The following is a 15,210-nucleotide window of genomic DNA, read 5'->3' as shown; positions in this document are numbered from 1 at the left end:
TTTGTGTTGCATTACAACAATTGAGATGTAATTGACGTGTTATCAGCACACAATTAACAGTTCGATTAATCAATTATTGCTGAAGTAAGTTAATGAAGCTCAGCGTAAGTTCATCAGGGAGATTTGCTCTACCAATCAGCTGATTATGGGCATTTGCTCTTTCAGTCAAATCAGACAAACATTGCAATGCTCTCTATGAGTCAACCATGTTGCTACTGTCAAAATTTAAATCTATGCTCTTCTCTGCTGCTGTTACTCGTCATTTTAATCTTTGTCACAACCTCCTCCACCCCATTCACTTCCAGTCATCATATCCAGCGCTCAGGATGATCAAGCTCTGAAAAAGTCCACTCTTCATCACATCCAGATCCTCAGCACCCTCTTCGTCTCATCACCTTTACCAGAAGCATCTAGACTCCAGAAGGGGTACCTTATCCTAATACAGCTTCATTGACCCCCCTTCACATTTGACATAAGGATAGGATCTAATCACCATACTGTCTTATACTTTTATGCACATTTAAATAAACATTCTCAGACTCAAATGACTGTCCCCTAATCGAACTGTTTTTGTTGCTGTCCTCATAAGGGAAAAAAGTGCATCAATGCATCATTTCTAAATGACTGCCACCTTTTTTTGGAGTAAACTGCAAAATACATGAGGTCAAAACTGCTTTTACATTTAAGGAGAACTTTAATTTAAATAAATTGAATGTCTTTATATGTTGTTTATCTTGGATGGTTTAATTTCAACACCCTGCACTGTTTTAACAGTCTGGTGCAGAACAAACTGCAGCACAGAAGCCTCGGTTTTCATGTGTGTCTTATGTATGGGAATTAAGCATTATTAGATGATACGAAAGTCATATTTACATATTTGTGATTTACATGAGTGTTGACACTTTTTCATACTACAAAAAATATGAATAACAATAGAAACAGGGAACTTCGTCATGGGGCCAGGGTTTTTGTTTAAAGGACAGAGTAAGCTATTTGCCTATCACATACCTAAACCCTCTTTATTTAGACGTTAATTACCACAAGCTCATCATTTACCATAATGCACCATAAAAGTCTCATTGATAGAATAACTTGCACATTTCAAAATGAGCAGTTTCTTCAGCTTACAGGGAAAACAACCAGTTCATGAAATGCATCGAGGGTGGCCACTCTGAGGCCCAGTGAAAGGATCCCCCCTTTAATCTCTAACCTATAAACTTTTTGTTATCATGTGGTTAGAAACATCCTGGGCCTTGGTGTTGAAAGACTGCCAAAGTAAGCAGCATGCTCATCCAGAGTTATCCTGCGAGAAATTAGAAAACTCCCAAATGACAAAGCCGTTCATTATTTAAGCTCTGAAATGGATTTATTGTGTTAAGACTAAATGCTCTTTTCAGACCAAACAAGGCCATCAAGCTGTGCTGCAGCCTCATCATGGCCAATAAAATCTATTTTTGACACAAGTTTTATAAATGATCACTAAACATGTATAATCACTGAGCCATTTCCTGTACAGTCTTAAATATAACAAATCTGATTAACTTCATGTTGCATGTAAACTCACAGTGTTTTCTGTGATATACAAGAACTCAACAGAGACATGCTAGTGTGAAAAATGTGCTGTTGTGGTGAATGTTTTTTTGAATTTTATTTATTTATAAGTATCATACACATTAATCAGTGTTTCTGTAAATGTGTCACCATTTGTTTACTGAATGTGCATTACCATTTTTGGCAAGATGTCTGAAACAACAATTTCAAGCTTTCTTCTTCCCTGTCCAAATCTGGCACCTATATATTACCCACGATGCATCTTAACCACCAACAGTTTGGTCAGAGATTCAGGTGTGTCATACTAGTGGATAATGTCATCTTGCAGCCTAGTGACCCAAAAAAAATGCTGGCACCATGCATTTCTGCAAACCATGAATACATCATATTTGCATGTTTCATATGTATCATATCATTCATTAGCCATAACTGCTTATACTCTTAAGGGCCGCAGGGGGCCTGGAGCCCATCCCATCTGACATTGTGCACAAGGCAGGGTACACCATCGACAAGTCAGCACACTATCACCAAGCTGACAGATAGACAAAGACAACTGTTCACGCTCACATTCACACCTACGGACAATTCAAAGTCACCAATTAACCTGACGTGCATGTTTTTGGAAGTGGGAGGAGGCCAGAGAACATACACTGACACAGGGAGAATATGAAACAGCCACACAAAAGGGCCAAACCCTGCCCCATGCCAGGTTCAAACACAGGATCTTGCTGTGGGGCGACAATGCTAACCACTACACCACCATGCAGTCACGTGCAAACCACTGTTTAGGACCAACAAGACCAGCATCAGTAGTAATTTAGCGAGTCATTGATGTGTGCCCTGTGGCTTGGTTTTTCAAGCACCTCTTAAATAAATATCTCTTAAATAAAAATGCACAAACATTTCTGGTTCTGGCTTTTCAATTGTAAACTTAATATCTTTGAGTTAACACTGTTTGATTAAGCAAGCCCAAGGTGATGTGTTCAAACAGTTGCCTACCTGGTAGGATATAAAGGCTTATGTCCTTACCACAGCAGCTACAGGTTTGATTCCTTCCCATTGATGCATGTCATCCCCTCTCTCCCCCTCTGTCACACTGAAGCTGTCCTATCAAAAAAAGAGCCAAAAATTAATGGTAATTAATGTACATATTCTAAATATTTAGGGGGACATGTCCCCTGTGTCTCCCGCAAAGTCTATGCTTATACACAAGTACAAAGAGATTTAGTTTGCAACTTCCATATCGGTGCTATAGAAAAAAAAAACAAGGGAAAAATATATTGAAATTATCCTTATTACAAATTTTAAATTATTTTAATTTTATAGTACTTTTTCAATGTTATTTCCTTGGTTATTGTAAAAATCTGTTTCTTCTTTCTTAATTGTTTGTTTGTTTTGGGATCTTTGCTTTTTACTTTATGTACTAATTGTGTAATAATTGTCTTGTACTTTTTACTAATTTCTTACAATTTTGGGGGGGTTATCTCTTTTTTCGTTGCTTGTCGCCTTATTCCCATGTATCTTTTTAAGAAATCAAGCCAGTTCGCTTAACTCTCAGGGTTAAATGAAATCATATCCAATAAAAATGTAAAACTATTAGTATTCTGTAGGCATAACCTATGAAGGGAGAATCGATGTTACCATGAAGGCGACAAACACACCATGGAGCACCAAAGGCACGTGCACTTGAAGTCCTCGTGAATATAACAGAAATATGATGATATGTTTATGGAGTGGACCTGTCTAGTATATGATGGGACCCAGTCCATAGGCTGATCTAAATAAAAAGTGCCTGCATGCGAGGAGTCGGCTGGAAATAATTTCTCATTGCTGATAGGTTGCTCAGCTACACCAGCCCCACTTGCGCATGGATTGGCCTACTGCCTCTTTTTTCTCCAGTTTCTCATTGGCTTTTGGAAATGATAGTTGCCTGCCATCATTTGCTCGTGCAGTTTTCAATGAATATTGTATGTGGTCTCTGGCTTTGGTGCTGCTGATCATTTGAATCGGCGGGTCGCGAGGAGGCAAAGTAACCTGGATGAGCACACCAGATGATGGAATTTCTCCCAGAGACCGCAGCTGCTCGACCAGGACCGTCTACCCCCGAAATGAGATAAGAAGAGCAGAGGCAGGAGATCATACAACGGGGAAGATGTTCTGCGCGAAGCTGAAGGAGCTGAAGATACCAGGAGAGTGTCCATTCTCCAGCAGCAGCAGCAGCAGCAGCAGCGCCAAAAATAATGAGCTCGGAGACTTTGAGGAGCGCGCAACTGACGCCGCGGATTTATTGCCTATTTCTAAGGACGTGCACGGAAAAATAGGTGAGGATCTACCTCAGCAGAAGACATGCAGAGCCAAAGTTAACCTTCATACACTTGGGGAGAGCATCCGAAAATTGGCATGTCCCGAGGTGAGTCAAAAAATAAATTTATTAATAATAAAATTATGAGACTATTGCAAAAATATGTTTGCACAGATTTATGGAAATGCAGTTGTTACGTCGCATGTCTGCCTTAACGCAAAGACACCATGACTACTTGAGACAAAAATATGGTAATCCCGTTTCTGTTTTTGTTTTTTTATTTGTGGGCGCTCCTGTAATTAAAGCTGCTGTTTAGTCAGACGATGACCTTTAACTCGCTGAACACTTTGTCATACAGTTTCAAAGGCTGCACACTGCTCTCCAACGAATGATGACACTATCAGATCAAACCAGAGACTCTGAAAGGTAACACGTTCTCTGTTTTTTTAATACAGCTGCCACCAATAACAACTACACTACTCCTCATAGACTGCTGGAATTACTACTACTGCTGCTGCTGGTGCAAAATATAGGCCTGAACAACCGAAAGTACCAAAGCATGTATTCCTAATCATAACAACAATGATGCTGAAATGTTGCAGCCTTATTTGTCTCTCTGTTTACCTCAATATCTCTTACAAATGTATCTTGCTACCACTACATTGATAGAAATGTTAAAAACAACATGTGACACAGGCTGCTATAGATACCTGAAGGCAGAGCAAAATCCCTTACAAATCTGCTGAAAAACACATTATTATAGACAAAAGCAAGCAGACCCTGAAACATTCTCCAATGATGTAAACAAAAAAATGGACTTCTGGGGTTGGACATGTGTGTACTCCTTAATATTTAGATCATTTGCATTTGTCCACCTAAAAAAAAAACCCATTAAAGTAGGAGAGGACTTTTATTTTGAAAAAATTAAAGACATTACCACCATAAATTGTTGTAGAAAAGGCACAAATCTGTACATAAAAAAATCAGAATCAGAATTCAGGACATTAGTGTTTGATACTCAAATTATTCTGGTCAAGTCTTTCAATTGATTTATTCAGCCAATATGAATATAATTATGGCACGGGTTACTTAGAAATAAAATAAAATTTAAAAAACATGCAAACCCCCCCCCCAAAAAACCATTCCAAAACTTTTAATTCCAAGCTGCAAAACTGCAGCCTGCAGTCTTAAATTCCAGGAAAGTATACTTACAGTATTACAATATTCAAAATCTAAGATATGTAGTCTCATCACAATATTAATATAATATTGATATATGAATTGTCTAGCCCTAGTCAGATGGATTGACCAAAAAAATATGGTCCACTAAGTGGGTTGTGTGTCTGACTTTACATTTGTTGTCTCGCAGTCCAATAATTTGCTGTACAGACTATCAGAGTTGCAGTGATGAACCGGAGCATTTACTGGAAATGATGAACATTTACTCAACCAAAACAGGTAATACCAAATCTGAAGCTGGAATTACAAAATGTCATTTCTATTTTAATATTTTTTTAGTATTGGTGGGCTTTACATCTTCACCTGTTTCCCTTAATTTGTCCAAAAGCAATCCAGATGGAAGCACTGAAAGTTGCTCTTGGCGAGGAGCTGTTCAACATGTGTTATGAGGAGGACGGACACATTTTGAGGGTGGTGGGGGGAGCTCTCCACGACTTCCTCAACAGCTTCAATGTCTTGTTGAAACAGAGCAGCACGTCACCCAACCCGGACAGAGAGGATTGTGTAAACGAACCTTCGGTGCTCTGCTTAGACAAGGATGTGGGTCTGCTTACTGTCTATTTCTTCAACCCCCGCCCGACCACTGAGCTCTTCTTCCCTGGAGTCATTAAAGCTGCCGCTCGCCTGCTGTATCACACTACTGTGGATGTGTTGATGGACCCCCCCGGTGCTAAAGACAGCATCTTGAAGTCCAGCCCGCAGCCCAGTCTTCTGTACACAGTTGTAGTCAAGGATGCTAAAAATCTGAGCCCCAGTCCGCTACGGGCAACCTCAGCTGGGACCCTTCCTACCTCTCTGTTCTCTACCATCTTCCCTTTCCATCTGATCCTGGACCAGGATTTGGTTCTGGTGCAAATAGGACACGGGCTCAGGAAGAGACTGTTCAGGAAGGATGGATTGAGGCGGTCTGCTACCTTCCAAGAACACTTCTCTATTGTCTCTCCCCAGATCAAATGTACCTTTCAAGGTATCCTGACCATGCTAAACACACAGTTTATCATTCGGATCAAGCATGGAGTCTCCATCGCTGAAAACACAGGGAAGGTATGTCAGCATGTATGGGAGACACGACACTGACTGATGAGGCAGAAAAAGCCTTTCGGTCATGGTCTTGATAGTAAGATAGAAAAAAAATATCATGCTATTTATGAGCAGTTGAGCTTATTAGCGTTGTACTTGGGTGCACTTGGCCTGAGGTAGAGATCAACATTATACCCCCAACGGATATCAGAAGCAAATGTCAAACCATTTTATCCATCAAAGGCACAGCCATGCTCGTGCTATTTATGCGGGGGTGCACAGCAATGGGTCGCCATGACAAGAAAAATAGTATGAGTGAGTAAACATGGCAATGGTGTAATAACATTCAACCAGAGATGATTCCATTCACTATAACACCAGCCTTCCCATGGTGGGTTTAATGTTAGTAGCTACAGAGTCTGATTAAAACAGGTAAAAATCTGTAAGTGTCTCTTCTATCTGGGGTTCATAACTTATTAACAAACTGACACATCCACTACACACAAACAGAAGTTGTAAGATAAGATAAGAAAACCAAAGGATAAAACATGTGTTACAAAAACATAGTTTGATCTTTAGCAGTTGGGGTGGTGGTGTCGGAATAATGATAGGAAAAAAAAATAAGAAAGATGGAAGTATGTGCCTAAAAATAGAGTCCTTGGTTTAACTATTGAATAATTTAATTCTTATTTTTACATTAGACAATGTAGGTTTGTAATTGCTCATGTATTATTTTGATGTATCTTCAATGTGAATGTTTTGTATGCTATTTTATGAAACTACACAAAAAACAGTTGGTATGATGACAAATTAGTGCCCCTATTGGTTAGATTATGGTTAGGACAAGAATTGTGGTTTGGAGTCATCACCTTACATACTAAATTTAATGTTGTGTTATTTAAGGTAAAGTAATTCACTTAACATACATTTTTGTAGGTTATGTTCGGGAATGTAAGGTTACATAGGTCAGGTTTAGGGAAAAAAATCATTGTGGGGCGTTGTTATATAACATACTTAATGTACAGTTACATACAGTTTGTTACATCTGTGTCACAACGGGTTCTTATTGGTTAACATAGAGTTACATACTTTATAATAAGTTTTTTTAGGTTAGGTTTAGGAATAACAAGTTACGTAGGTTCGGTTTAGTAAAACAACCATGGCTGGGCGTCATCGCATTACATAGGCAAAGTTAGCATTTGCTATGAGGATGTATTATGTTTACCATGTTAACCATTTTAGTTTATTAGCATGTTAAGACTATCAAATTAGCTGTAGACACAACTTTCAGTTGATGCTGATGGGAATGTCACTAACTTTGAAGGTATTTAATAATAAACCAAAGCATTAGACAAATAAAAACTTTGACCCCATGATGGTGCTTAATTAAAGGTAGGATCACATAAGTTCACATGGACATATGTCTGCACCAAGTTCATGACAATCCATCTAGTAGGTGTTGAGATATTTACTTTGAACCATAAATGTCAACCTTATGGTGGACCTTGAGCAAACGTCTGAGGAGTCAATAGTTTTCATCCTCTGGTCACCATGAATGTCTGAACAGAATTTTATTGCATTTCATCCTATAAGTGTTAAAATATTTTGACAGTGAATAGAAAAAATGTGCTTGAATTAAATGTGTTGGTATTGTTTACTGTTGTGGCTGACAGACAGCTTTATACAGCTGCGCTTTCATAAATAACGCATAAATTACAAGTTTGCCGTTCTTTATGTCAAGTGTTTAATTGGCTACATATATCTTAAGGGAGTTTATTTATGTCTGCATTGTATATTTATAAGTGCACAGACTCCACTGAGAGGAAAAACATTTTTCCTTGCCTGGCTGTGGGAAATATACACTTACAATGAAAACAACTAATTTTACTAATAAGCAAAAGCTTCAGGATGTCACCTGCACAGTTAAACTAATCAATCTTTTAAAAAAAAAAAAAAACAAATTTGTTGAGCTACAAGGACAGTTAGGCCCAATATTTTCCACAAACATGAACTTTTTTTTTTGTCTGATTTTTCCTTTCAGCTCATGGACCTTAAAGGTCAGATGATCTACGTTTCAGAATCCAACGCCATCCTGTTCTTGGGTTCTCCATGTGTGGACAAGCTGGAGGAGCTAACGGGCCGTGGCCTCTACCTGTCAGACATCCCTATTCATAACGCACTGCGTGATGTAGTTCTGGTTGGCGAACAGGCCAAAGCCCAGGACGGTTTGAAGAAGCGGCTGGGAAAGGCAAAGGCAGCCTTGGAGCACGCTCACCAGGCACTGGAGGAGGAGAAGAAGAAGACAGTGGACCTCCTTTTCTCCATCTTCCCTGGCACTGTGGCGCAGCAGCTGTGGCAGGGCCAAACAGTGCAGGCCAAGAAGTTTGACCGAGTTACAATGCTCTTCTCTGACATTGTGGGCTTCACGGCGGTTTGCTCACGCTGTACCCCGATGCAAGTGATAACCATGCTCAGTGAGTTGTACACAAGGTTTGACCACCAGTGTGGAGAGCTGGACGTTTATAAGGTAGGTTAATTAAATAATTTCACACGGGAGGGAGTGCTGTTGTACTAAATATCAGCATAGCTGTGATTATCATCAGCACTTGGGCTGTGACCTTGAGCCTATACAGCTGAACCACAGCCATGCTGATATTCAGTGCAACAGCTCAACCTTAAGTTGCTTTTATACAATAGTTCTACAAGAGCCATTTATAGAGAATGTGAGGGTACATCACGCCAAGTGAGATGGGGGGGTCCATCTTGTGAAGTGCACGCTCTGTCATCGCCATAATCAAAATGTATGGACTCTGTCCAACAACAAGATAGTTTACAATGTATGGGTATACAAGTGGAGGTAAGCATCAGGTCTGAAATCCAGCCTTGGGCTGCCAAGACATATGGATCGATGTTGTTTATCCAGATCCAGGTGCAGATATAGCATGATGTGGACTAAAAGACACATAATCTGTCCCACGCAGCCTTCAGCTGCTTAACAAGCTCTCATAAATGGTCTGGAACTGAACTTTTTAAACTTAACTTCACTTAACATTAACTTAAATTGACTTAACTTAATGTCCTCATTACATTTTTGGTGATAATGCTTTTTCTGATGTTTTTTGTATGTTTTTATGTTACATGTTGTCCTTTTAGAGTTTTTATTTTTATTTGTGCAAAGCGAATTCCCCTTGGGGTAATAAAAGTTTTGATTAGTTTGTCTAAATACCACTGTTTGACCACTGCAGCAGGCACAGGTAACGAAGCATGATCTTCACACGATGACGCCCCCTTCCAAAAAAAATTTAAGACAGTGTGATGTCAACCTCACATTCTTCTCATCAGTTAGCTGTAATTAGCGACAACAGTTCTGATTTGTTTGTTTTATTTGATCATTTACTTTCTCCCGCAACACAAATATTTCAACAACTAGAGTGGGATTGGACCATTGCCAAGCAAAACAAACATTCCTGCACACTAGCTTGCTACTTTGTGTACACAAGGTCAAAATGTTACTGCAGGCCAGCTACTTTGTATCATGTGCATTCATTTTGAAGTTTCTGCATACTGTGCAACCAGGGAAATTATAGTCTGATGACAGATGCTTTGGTGGCATGTGTGATTCCAGTGAGTTATCAGCAGGGGCAGACACTACGACACTGGCTGATGACATAAGGGCACACCTTTGCAGTGAAGTATCTAGGCCTCTTTGTCCTCTGCTAACAATCAGTACTATAACCAGAATTTAACTTGTGGAAAAATACTAATCTTTTGCAGTGCAGTTTGTTACAACGACCTTTAATGTAGGCTAATTAATACAGTCAAATCTTTTGATATTGTGATATTTATGTCCTGGTAGTTCTAATATTTAGCTTACTATCAGTATCAACCTTAAAAACTCCTTAAATTCCCAGATGTATTTAAAGGACACACCCTCAGTGTGCCCAATTGTTAGGTAGCCATGGCTCTGTCTGTAGTTCACTAAAAACACCTTAATCTGAATAATCTTAAACACCAGAAATAAGACATATAAAAAGGTGAATAATCTAAAAACAACTTCAGTAATTTAGGGATTTAAAAAAACGGACACACTTTCTCTGTTTTTTGACAAATAAATAGTCAACATCAGCTATTAGCACAAGGCCTATTAATAGTAAAAAGTCACATATGAAATTTTTTAAAGAAAATAATACACTATTTCTCAACAGGTTCAAAAGACAGATCGTGACTGAGATTGCTCAAACAAGTGTGTGTCTGCCAAAGTCTGCTAATCTACAAGGGAGGTTGGATAATGTAATCAAAGTGTCATGGAAGCATAACAGAGAGAGCAGCATGTTTGACAAATATCTCGTAAAACGCTAGGAAGTCAGAGGTTCCTTCAGGACCCTGTTTCCACTCCACATGTATGAGCCTAAAAATAGTTTCACTTTGTCTCTGCCACATAGCTGCTGAGTGCTCTCCGGTCGAGATTTACACGTACAAAGAAGAGGAAGAAGAAAAGCTTGTGGACTTTTTAATATGACCAGCGATCAAGTACTATTACAATTTAAGTTTTATTACTCCTCAGTTTTCTGCCCTTTGTCTTCTGGGGTGAGATGGAGAGCACAAGTCAGACTGTGAAGAGATTTTAATGAATAGCCACTTCACATTTGCCATTTTTCTCAAGGTCTGTTGTCAAAGTAAATTTGAAGTACATTTTTTAAGTTGGAGTTTAAACTTTCAGGTTACACGACTGGATCTCTGAACAGATTGACTGATAAAAAAGGACGATAGGAGGGTGCACACACAGCTTTTGAAATCCTTGTCTGTGTCTCAGCTTCCAGGTTAGAAATCATTTTAATGATCCTCTACTGTATTCAGGTGGAGACCATAGGTGATGCGTACTGTGTAGCTGGTGGCTTACACAAGGAGAGCGAGACTCACGCTGTCCAAATTGCACTCATGGCCTTAAAGATGATGGAGCTTTCAGACGAAGTTAGGACGCCAACCGGAGAACGAATACAGGTGAGGATCAAATATTGAGTTAGCTAAAACTCATTATTCAACTTGCTGATTTGACTTCTGAGACCTCTACACTGTCTGCACTGTGCTACCGCATTTTACTGTAATATTACACAGTTGACGTAAAGCTACTATATCAAGAAAGAAAAGTAAATTGTAAATGGAAAATATTAAGATCTGTTGATATTTAGGAATCTTGAGATATTTTTCCCCAAACAGCAAAGCCTCCCCTCTTTCCCCCTTTCATGCTATATCTGTCCTATCTGTTGAAGGCAATAAAATCCCCAAAAAATATCTTTAAAAAAACCAAAACATTTGTAGTGCTACTTGTTGTCACCTTTAAACAAAGAGCTACGGTCAAGTTGGACAGTTACTGGCAAAGATGCTCTATTTAATTTCCAGCAGCCTTTAAAGAATGTACAGGAAGTTGCAGAAATATTTACATCCTGTTAGATCCATCTGAAGGCTATTATCATCAACCAGACATGTTTGTTAACAGATAGAACTTTCATTACTCTGAGACTAACAGTCCACAATCTTGCATTGAATATTACAATTACATAAAATAATTGTGATTTTCTGCAAAATGTGATGTATGTGGTCAAACTAAGATTCTTTTATTGTATTTGGCAACAGCCAGGCGTCTCCCATCATGCGCTAGGTCTTGCACTCAGTGAAGAGCAGCTGCAGCATCTGTCTCTAAAAAACTGCATCCGCCTCAATCTTGTGTGGTTATCGTTGCCCACATGTGCATGATGTCAAGTCTGGATCAAGCTGGACACAGATCTGACCAGTATGCATTGTGTGGCGATTGGGATTCTGCGCAGGCTTGGCTCATCCTGAGAGTCTATTTATTAGACGTTATGTAACTCAAAGTTCACTCAGTTCATATAGAACACAAACACAGGTCTCCTGTAGGGAAAGTCCTGTGCTGTTTGAACCATCCACCTCCCCAACCTGTCTTTTAACGCTGAACTTTGCTCTTCACATTTCCTTCCTTACTCCCATCAGCACAAAGATCTCTTGATCTCAGCCTTCCCAATTTTGTTAGTTATATACCAATTCTGGTTCATTACTTTTCGTATTTATATATACAAAGAGAGCAGGAGAACAGCCTAATAAAAGACGAGCAAAAGCCTGAATCATGTGGAATGTTTCATTTTTTCTTCAGATGCGAATCGGCCTCCACACTGGCTCAGTGCTGGCTGGTGTTGTTGGGGTGAAAATGCCACGCTACTGCCTTTTTGGGAACAATGTCACACTGGCCAACAAGTTTGAATCCTGCAGCCAACCTAGAAAAATCAACATCAGCCCTACAACCCACAGGTGAAGTTACAGTCAATCCAGGTTGCAAATATTTTTTTGCATTTTAAATTAGAATTGCAGTACTTAACTTTGCTCTAGATTTGAATGCATCAATACTGTATAATATATTGTTTTTCCCCCAGAACTGGTTGTTTCCGTAAACTTAATGTCTTATAGGAGCACTGTGTTTCCTCTTGTGTCAAATAATTTACTAAATCATTTTTATATTCATGTTTTATTTGTGTTCCCAGATTGCTGAAGGATCGGCCCGAGTTTGTCTTCATTCCTCGGAGTAGACAGGAGCTTCCGGCCAACTTCCCAGAGGACATCCCTGGTGTTTGTTACTTTTTGGAGGCGTCCTTCAAAACTTCAAAACTGACTCTGAAATGAAGTCAAGCTGCTGCAGAGCCCAAAAGCATTAGATATGACGAAATATAAACATATCCAGTGAACACAGTGCGAACACCATGTATATTTTGGTTTGGGTTGTTAAGTTATTGATGATATTGTCTATCAGTCAAAATCTTGCAGCTGCTTTATTACAGACTTGTCAGTTTGATGTCAAACATGAGTCTTGTCCCTGTACAATTATCCATTTGTACAGTTGTAGCACAGAGAAATACTCACTTCCTTAATTTTTCTTCCAGAATGAGTCATCTCTGCAAATTAATATGATGTAAAAAGTGGCTTTCTTTGACTGTTTTCTTTATTTTAATATTTAAAGAGGTACAAAATACATAAAACGTGCTAAATGTGGCCAAAAAGGGCATACCATTTTTCTAAACAAGTCAGTAGCTGCTTCTGGTTTGCTGTTAGGAGTTAAATATGTCATCTTGCATAATATGATAAATACATTTTGGATGTTGATCCTCAATGTGATGTTGCTAAACAGATTTGAAAGTTTTTGTTTCCTGTAAATATCTGACTGGTCCATTCACACCTGTCCAGACTACACAGATACCTGCTAAAAGCACCTTGGCCTGTTGGCACAAAGATAAAAATAGAATTAGCTTTATGTGTTTTGATGGGAAATTTTATAAAAAATAAATTTTGAAAAGCTGAATCAAATTCAAAAGTTATTCAAAAGATTTTGGAGACATCCTGCCTTATTAAGCTTAGATTCACTCCCATAATCGATTTAAGTGATGCACAACAGATTCAGGTGCCTTATGGGAAAATGGACAGGCAAGATTACAAATGTTTGATGTTATTTTACCTGCTGTTTTTTCTTTAAATATGGTTCAATATGAATTTATGTGTCAATAATTTCTTCCAGAGGTTTGTGGTTCCAGATCATTAAGTATTTGTAATAAAATGTAACTTACACTACCATTGATTAGACATAAAGCATTCCAAGGTTGCATTTTCCTAATGTAAGTATACATGTATTTTTTACTTTTTCTCCACTGCACACATTTTTACTATATTCATTACATTGGGTTCATGGCTCTCCTTTCTTATACAGTGAGAAGACAACACAACAGGATCACAGTGAATGTTATCCCTCATAATGATGTGCTTTAATCATTATTGTAATGTAGTCAAAGCGCAATAAATATTGGCATTAATACATGTAAGTGACTCTGTATTTATTCTGTCATATAGAAGATTTGCAATGTAAATTACACTATTGACACAAACTACAATATTATGTGCAATGATGTAAAGTAAGTGCGTTGACTTAGGTATATGCGTCTATAGGCAAATTATAGATTTTATTTACTTGCATATTACTTTAGCACAGTGATACTCAACTTGCAACCCGTAATATGTGGTGCAAGGTACTGAAACTTGTCTAATTCACCACAAAAATACATTAATTCAGAATGGAGATTAATTTACTTTGCTATCTTTTCAATGTAAATAAGGTGCCAGCATACATTTTTAAAGCACTAAATTGAAGCTTGTTTATCATAAGAGTGCCAGGGATGGGTCCAAGGGACTAGGAATGTTTATTAACTTGCCTCCTGTCACTTTTCTAAAGTGGCCCCTGGGAAAAGCAAGTTGAGTATCCCTGCCACTTTAATTTTATGTAACATTATACTTCTACTTTCTACTTACTATTATGATTATAAATTTAAAAAAATAAAAAACACACTATCAGCTCATTATATAGGCCGTGGTACAGCCTACATTTTTAGTGATTAAACAACCCAGTGATTAAACAGTGGTGGGACTTGACTAAGTATATTTACTCAAGTACTGTACTTAAGTGTAAATTTGAGGTATTTACTTTACTGGAGTATTTTCTTTTCATGTCACCTTCTACTTTTAGATATTATTTTTGAGTTTTGTGGTGTTCATTGTCTTTTCCCAGAATACACTTACTTTTACTGAATTAAAATTTTCAATGCAGAGTATTTTTACAGTGTAGTTTTAGTACTTTTACTTGAGTAAAGAATCTGAATACTTCTCATCACTACCAATAAGAATTTGCCTTTAAAGCATCAATTATAGTAATGCAATTATAAAATAGGTCTATGGCTATGCGTTTTAATATTTCTTACTGAAAGGAGTCATTATGCACAATGAGTAGGCCTACTTTTACTACTGACACCATAATTAGCCTACATTTCGCTGATTAATTTATTATCTGCATGTTTTACTTATCATTACTTAGCATTTATCTACATTTTGAATGCGAGACATTTATTTGCATTTCTGGTTTTACTAGTTGTAGGCCTAAGTGATCAAGAGTGTAAGTAAAGTACTAGAGTACTTCTTAAGAATAAGATATCTTATCGTTTTAGAAAAAAAAAACCTCGTCCATGAAAAGTGACTTTTTTTTTTTTTTT

At 38.1% G+C, this 15,210-nt stretch overlaps 1 protein-coding gene across 1 annotated transcript; it reads left to right on the top strand.

Annotated features, from left to right (window-relative positions):
- Positions 1–3,510: 3,510 nt before the first annotated feature.
- Positions 3,511–13,967, top strand: gucy1a1 (guanylate cyclase 1 soluble subunit alpha 1). The gene is made up of 8 exons (XM_042485551.1): positions 3,511–3,961; positions 4,212–4,279; positions 5,223–5,311; positions 5,421–6,136; positions 8,154–8,639; positions 10,970–11,113; positions 12,282–12,436; positions 12,667–13,967. Exons 1-8 carry the CDS (start codon positions 3,590–3,592, stop codon positions 12,803–12,805), a joined length of 2,169 nt encoding a protein of 722 aa, XP_042341485.1. The 5' UTR covers positions 3,511–3,589; the 3' UTR covers positions 12,806–13,967.
- Positions 13,968–15,210: the final 1,243 nt, after the last annotated feature.

This window comes from Plectropomus leopardus, chromosome 4 (genome assembly GCF_008729295.1).
Source record: "Plectropomus leopardus isolate mb chromosome 4, YSFRI_Pleo_2.0, whole genome shotgun sequence".
Classification (NCBI taxonomy): Eukaryota; Metazoa; Chordata; class Actinopteri; order Perciformes; family Serranidae; genus Plectropomus; species Plectropomus leopardus.
Note: the sequence above shows the minus strand (reverse complement) of the source record. Positions and strands in the feature narration are given on the sequence as shown.

Bases quoted from the DNA above. Each gene is read 5' to 3' on its own strand.
- gucy1a1 (XM_042485551.1), top strand. From the start codon at position 3,590: ATGAGCACACCAGATGATGGAATTTCTCCCAGAGACCGCAGCTGCTCG. The intron at 3,962-4,211 runs GTGAGTCAAAAA...TTTGTCATACAG, and splicing joins GAAAATTGGCATGTCCCGAG to TTTCAAAGGCTGCACACTGC. The intron at 5,312-5,420 runs GTAATACCAAAT...TTTGTCCAAAAG, and splicing joins CATTTACTCAACCAAAACAG to CAATCCAGATGGAAGCACTG.